This window comes from Cinclus cinclus, chromosome 34, assembly GCF_963662255.1.
Source record: "Cinclus cinclus chromosome 34, bCinCin1.1, whole genome shotgun sequence".
NCBI classification, from domain to species: Eukaryota; Metazoa; Chordata; class Aves; order Passeriformes; family Cinclidae; genus Cinclus; species Cinclus cinclus.
The window spans coordinates 358,726-364,725 of record NC_085079.1 but is presented as its reverse complement, the minus strand read 5'-3'; the positions used below and the strand labels follow the sequence as shown (position 1 = coordinate 364,725).

At 39.0% G+C, this 6,000-nt stretch overlaps 1 protein-coding gene across 1 annotated transcript in view; it reads right to left on the bottom strand.

Annotated features, from left to right (window-relative positions):
* Positions 1–4,465: 4,465 nt before the first annotated feature.
* MCM7 (minichromosome maintenance complex component 7) overlaps positions 4,466–6,000 on the bottom strand; it is a 52,824-nt gene continuing 51,289 nt past the window's right edge. Inside the window, exons 14-15 of the mRNA XM_062512149.1 lie at positions 5,765–5,874; positions 4,466–4,788 (exon numbers count right to left, since the gene is read on the bottom strand). Coding sequence (XP_062368133.1) covers positions 4,584–4,788; positions 5,765–5,874 — 315 coding nt within the window. The 3' untranslated portion in view covers positions 4,466–4,583. The remainder of the gene's footprint in view (positions 4,789–5,764; positions 5,875–6,000) is intronic.

Sequence of the window (6,000 nt, the reverse complement as noted above, 5' to 3'; positions counted from 1 at the left end):
AGAAAAACAGAAAAAACCAGAGAGAGATCCCCAAGAAATGATCCCCCCAACCACCACCCCCTCCCCACCCCCACCTAAAACAAAATAAATTAAATAAAGAAAATAAAATAAAATAAAAATACGGCACTGGAAAATCGACCCCGGGAAAAATAAATGAATAAATAAATGAATGAATAAATGAATGAAGGAATGAATGAATGAATGAAGGAATGAATGAATGAATGAATGAATGAATGAATGAATGAATGAAGAAATGATTGAATGAATAAATGAATAAATAAATGAAGGAATGAAAGAATGAAGGGATGAGGGAATGAATAAACGGGACTGGAAAATGAAGAATGAAAGGGAAAGGGAAAAGTGAAAAGTGAGGCTATTGGAAAATATATAAAAAAAAAAGGGCACAGAAAAGTGAGAGAAAAAGGTGATGAGAAGTAAAAATAAGGGCAATGGGAAGTGAAAAATAAGGCACAGAAAAATCACAAAACACGGCCCCAAAAAGTGAAAAAAATGGCCCCGAAAAATCACAAAAAAGGCAATGAAAAGTAAAAAAAAAAATGGCCCCGAAAATTGAAAAAAAGGGCACAGAAAAATAAAAAATAGGGCACAGAAAAATAAACAAAATAGGGCACAGAAAAAGTGAAAAAAAAAGGGCACTGGAAAGTGAAAAAAAAGAAGGCACAGGAAAATAAAAAGGTACAGAAAAGTGAAAAAAAAGGCACAGAAAAAAATTGCAAAAAATGGCAATGAAAAACCACAAAAAAAGGCCCCAAAAAGTGAAGAACATGGCACCAAAAAGTGAAAAAAAATGGCAATGAAAAATTTAAAACATGGCAATGAAAAATTAAAATAATGGCAATGAAAAAATACAAAAATGGCAATGAAAAATAAAAAAAATGGCAATGAAAAATTAAAAACATGGCAATGAAAAATTAAAATAATGGCAATGAAAAAATACAAAAATGGCAATGAAAAATAAAAAAAATGGCAATGAAAAATAAAAATCCTGCCCTGAAAAATCGCAAAAAAATCAGCACCGAAAAATCACCAAAAACTGCCTCAAAAACGGCCCCAAAAAATAAAAAAAAAACAGCCCCGAAAAATGAACAGCAGCGAAAAATCACAAAATCTGCCCCAAAAATTGGCACAAAATTGGCCCAAAAACTTCCCAAAAAAAACAGCCCCGAAATATTCCCCAAAATGAGCTCGGAACTTCCCAAAACCAGCCCAAAAATGACCCAAAATGTCCCAAAAATGACCCAAAATCTTCTCAAGAACGGCTTTGGGGACTTCCCAAAAAATTCACCAAAAAATTCACCAAAAAAAATCACCAAAAATTCCCCCAAAAAATTCCCAAAAATTCAGAAAAAACTCAGAAAAAATCCCCAAACAATTTCCCAAAACCAGCCTCAAAAAAAAAAAACCCAAAAATTCCCCCAAAAATTCCCAAAAAATTCTAAAAAACTCCCCAAAAGTTCCAAAAATTCCCCAAAAAATCCCAAAAATTCCCCCTTAAATTCTTGAAATATTCCCAAAAATTTCACCAAATAAATTCCCCAAAATTTTCGAAAAAATTCCCCAAAAATTCCCAAAACCAGCCCCAAAAATCCCCCCCAAAAATCCCCCCAAATTTCTGAGATATTCCCAAAAAATTTCACCAAAAAAAATACCCAAAATTTCCAAAAAGATTCAGAAAATTCCCCAAATATTTCCAAAAATTACCCCAAAAAACCCCCAAAATTTCCCCAAAAAATCCCAAAAAAATTCAGAAAAAATTCCCCCAAAAATCCCAAAAAAATTCAGAAAAAATTCCCCCAAAAATCGCTCAAAAAAAGCCCCAAAAATTTCCCCAAAAATTTCCCCCAAAAAATCCACAAATTTTCCCCCAAATTCCTGAAATATTCACAAAAATTTCACCAAAAAAATTCCCCAAAATTTCCTAAAAGATTCAGAAAAAATTCCCCAAAAATTTCCCGAAAATTCTGAAAAACTCCTCAAATATTTCTAAAAATTCCCCGAAAAAATCCCCAAAATTTCCCCACAAATTCCTGAAATATTCCCAAAAATTTCCGAAAAAATTCAGAAAAATTCCCCCAAAATTTCCCAAAACCATCCTCAAAAATTTCCCAAAAATTCCCCCAAAAATTCCAAAAAAATTCAGGAAAATTCCACAAAAAATTCAGAAAAATTTCCCAAAAAAATCCCCAAAAATTCCCCCCAAAATTCCTGAAATATTCCCAGAAATTTCACCAAAATAAAATTCCCCAAAATTTCCGAAAAAATTCAGAAAAATTCCCGAAATATTTCCAAAAATTCTCCAAAAATTTCCCCTGAAATTCCTGAAATATTCCCAAAAATTTCACCAAAAGAATTCCCCAAAATTTCCGAAAAATTCAGAAAAATTCTCCAAAAATTTCCCAAAAATGGCTTCAAAACCCCCCCCCAAAATTCTGAAAAATTCCCCAAAAATTTCTAAAAAATTCCCCAAAAAATTCCCCGAAAAAATCCCCAAAATTTCCCCCCACATTCCTGAAATATTCCCAAAAATTTCCGAAAAAATTCAGAAAAATTCCCCCAAAATTTCCCAAAACCAGCCTCAAAAATTTCCCAAAAATTCCCCCAAAAATTCCAGAAACTTCAGGAAAATTCCCCAAAAAAATCAGAAAAATTCCCCCCAAAAATTCCCCCAAAATTCCTGAAATATTCCCCAAAAATTTCCGAAAAAAATTCCCAAAAAAATTCCCAAAAACGGCCCCGATCCCAAATTTCCCCTCGGGATTTTTTGGGGACCCCCCCCGGGTTTGGGGCAATAAAATTGAGTTTAAAAAGGAGAATTTTGGGGTTTTTTTGGGTTTTTTTTTTTTTTGTGGGGAGGGAAAAGAGAATTTGGGAATTTTTTGGGGAAATTCGGGAACGTTCCCAGGATTTTGGGGAGCTCCTGATTTTAATTTTATTTTTTTTTGGGGGGGGGGAATTTTGGGGAGGATTTGGGGTCGATTTGTTAAAAAAAAAAAAAAACCCAAAATAATTAAAATCGAGGACGGAATTTTGGTGAAAATGGGGATTTTTGGGGTGGAAAATTGGGATTATTTTGGGGGGAAATTTTGTGTTTTCTGGGGATTATTTTTGGGGGCGGGGGGGGGGGGAAGGATAAAAGGGGGGGGGAGGAAAAAGAACAAAGCTCAGACCCCAAAATTGTCTCAATTTTAATTTTTTTAATGATAAAAAATCCTTTTTATTGCTACAATAAAATCAATAAAAATCAAACAAAAGCCCGGGGGGGGGGGGGGGGGGAGGGGAAATTTTGGGGGTCAAGAATTTTATTTTTTTTTTTTTCCCCCCCAATTTTTGGGGCAATTTTTGGCCGATTTTTTCCCCAAATTTGGGCGATTTTCCCCCCCAATTTTTGGGATCCAAAGCGGCTTCAGAACTTCGGGCTTTGTTCCTGCCTCGAGTTTTTGGGGTTTTTTTGGGAATTTTTTTTTCCCGTTTTTCACGGAATTTTTCTGCCGGGTTTTTTTTTTTTTTTTTTTTTTTTTATTGCAGGATTTCTCCCGGGTTTTTTTTTTTTTTTTCCCTCCCTTTTCCCAAATTTATTTTTTTTGTTGTTGTTGTTGTTTTCCCGTTTTTCAGGGAATTCCTGCAGGGATTTTTTTTTTTTTTGGGGTATTTTTGGCTGTTTCTGGTCAGGTTTTTCCCATTTTAGCAGGAATTTTTTTTTTCCTTTTCCCTCGAATTTTTGCAATATTTTCCTCAATTTTTTTCATTTTTTCCCCGATTTTTCCGTTTTTTACCCCAATTTTGGGGTCCCTCACACGAAGCTCCCCCTCCCCCTGCTACTTTTCCCCATTTCTGGCAGGAATTTCCCCATTTTTGGGAAGAATTTCCCCATTTTTGGACAGAATTGCCCCATTTTTCCCAACATTTCCCCATTTTTTCCCAGAATTTCGCCGTTTTTTTGCCGTTTTTTTCCCAATTTTTCCGTTTTTCGCCCCCAATTTCGGGGTCCCTCACACGAAGCTCCCCCTGCTGCTTTTCCCCATTTTTGGGAAGAATTTCCCCATTTTTTGGATATAATTACCCCATTTTTCCCAACATTTCCCCCATTTTTTCCCAAAATTTCGCCGTTTTTTCGCCGTTTCTTCACCGTTTCTTCCCCGATTTTTCGGTTTTTCGCCCCAATTTCGGGGTCCCTCACACGAAGCTCCCCCTGCTGCTTTTCCCCATTTTTGGGAAGAATTTCCCCATTTTTCAGAAAGAATTTCCCCATTTTTCCCAGCATTTCGCCCATTTTTTCCCAGAATTTCGCCGTTTTTTCGTCGTTTCTTCGCCGTTTTTTCGCCGTTTCTTCCCCGATTTTTCGGTTTTTCGCCCCAATTTCGGGGTCCCTCACACAAAGCTCCCCCTGCTGCTTTTCCCCATTTCTGGCAGGAATTTCCCCATTTTTCACAAAGAATTTCCCCATTTTTCCCAACATTTCCCCATTTTTTCCCAGAATTTCGCCGTTTTTTCGCCGTTTCTTCGCCGTTTTTTCGCCGTTTCTTCCCCGATTTTTCGGTTTTTCGCCCCAATTTCGGGGTCCCTCACACGAAGCTCACCCTGCTCCTGCTGGGGTTCACCTGCAGCACGTTCAGCCCCTCGTACTCGGCCAGGGCCTCGCTCACCTGGCCGGGGGTGAAACCTCGAGCCCCCAAAACCTCCAGGGCGTGGGGGAGGGGAACCGAGCGCCCCCCGGGCCCCCCCAAATCCCTCAGGATCCCAAAAATCGCCTCGGATGGACGGGGACACCTGGGGGGAGGGGAGGGAGAGAAAAGAAGAGGGGGGAGGGGTTGAGGATTCCCGAAAAAATTAGAAGAAAAAAAAAAAAAATTTACGTGGAAAAAAAAAAAAAAAATTCCACGAAAATCGCCAAAATCCTACAAAGAACAAAAAAAAAAACCGAAAAAACCAAAAAAAAACAAAGCCCAAATTCCCAAAAATATCCACCCCCACCCCAAAATAAAAATTCCCCAAAGCCCCCGTGAATAACAATCCAAAAATCCTCCCTAAATACCCCCCAAAAAATCCCAAAAAAAATCCACAAAAAAATCCACCCCGGAATCCCAAAAAATTCCCAAAAAATCCCCCCTAATCAATACCCGAAAGGTGCCCCCCAAAATCGCCCAAAATCGCCCCAAAAAAATCATCCCAAAACATCCCAACAGCCCCAATAATCCCAAATATCCCAAAACTCCCGAATTTCCCCGAAATTCCCAAATTTTCCCAAAATTTGGTTCTACTCGGAACGGGCTCGGGCTCCCCCCTGAGCGAGTCCCAGGGACCCCAAAAATCCCCCAAAATTCCCTAAAAAATCCCCAAATTCCAGTAACCCAAATATCCCAAAACTCCCGAATTTCCTCAAAATTCCCCAATTTTCCCAAAATTTGGGTTTTTCACCTCGGAACGGGCTCGGGCTCCCCCCTGAGCGAGTCCCAGGGACCCCAAAATTCTCCCAAAAATGCCCCAAAAAACCCCAAAAAATCCCCAAATTCCAGTAACCCCAATATCCCAAAACTCCCGAATTTCCCCGAAATTCCCAAATTTTCCCAAAATTTGGTTTTTTCACCTCGGAACGGGCTCGGGCTCCCCCCTGAGCGAGTCCCAGGGACACCAAAAAATCCCCAAAAAATCCCTAAAAAATCCCCAAATTCCAGTAACCCAAATATCCCAAAACTCCCGAATTTCCCCGAAATTCCCCAATTTTCCCAAAATTTGGTTTTTTCACCTCGGAACGGGCTCGGGCTCCCCCCTGAGCGAGTCCCGGGCGGCCTCCAGCAGCCTCAGGGCCTCGCTGACGTCGTCCTTCTCCACCACCGAGCCCAAGCGCAGGCGAGCCTGGGCACAAATAAAACAAAATAAAATTAAATTAAAATAAAATCGAATGAAAAATACCAAAAATACCCGAAAATCGGCAGAAAAATACCCAAAAATCGGCATAAAAATACCCGAAAATCGACATAA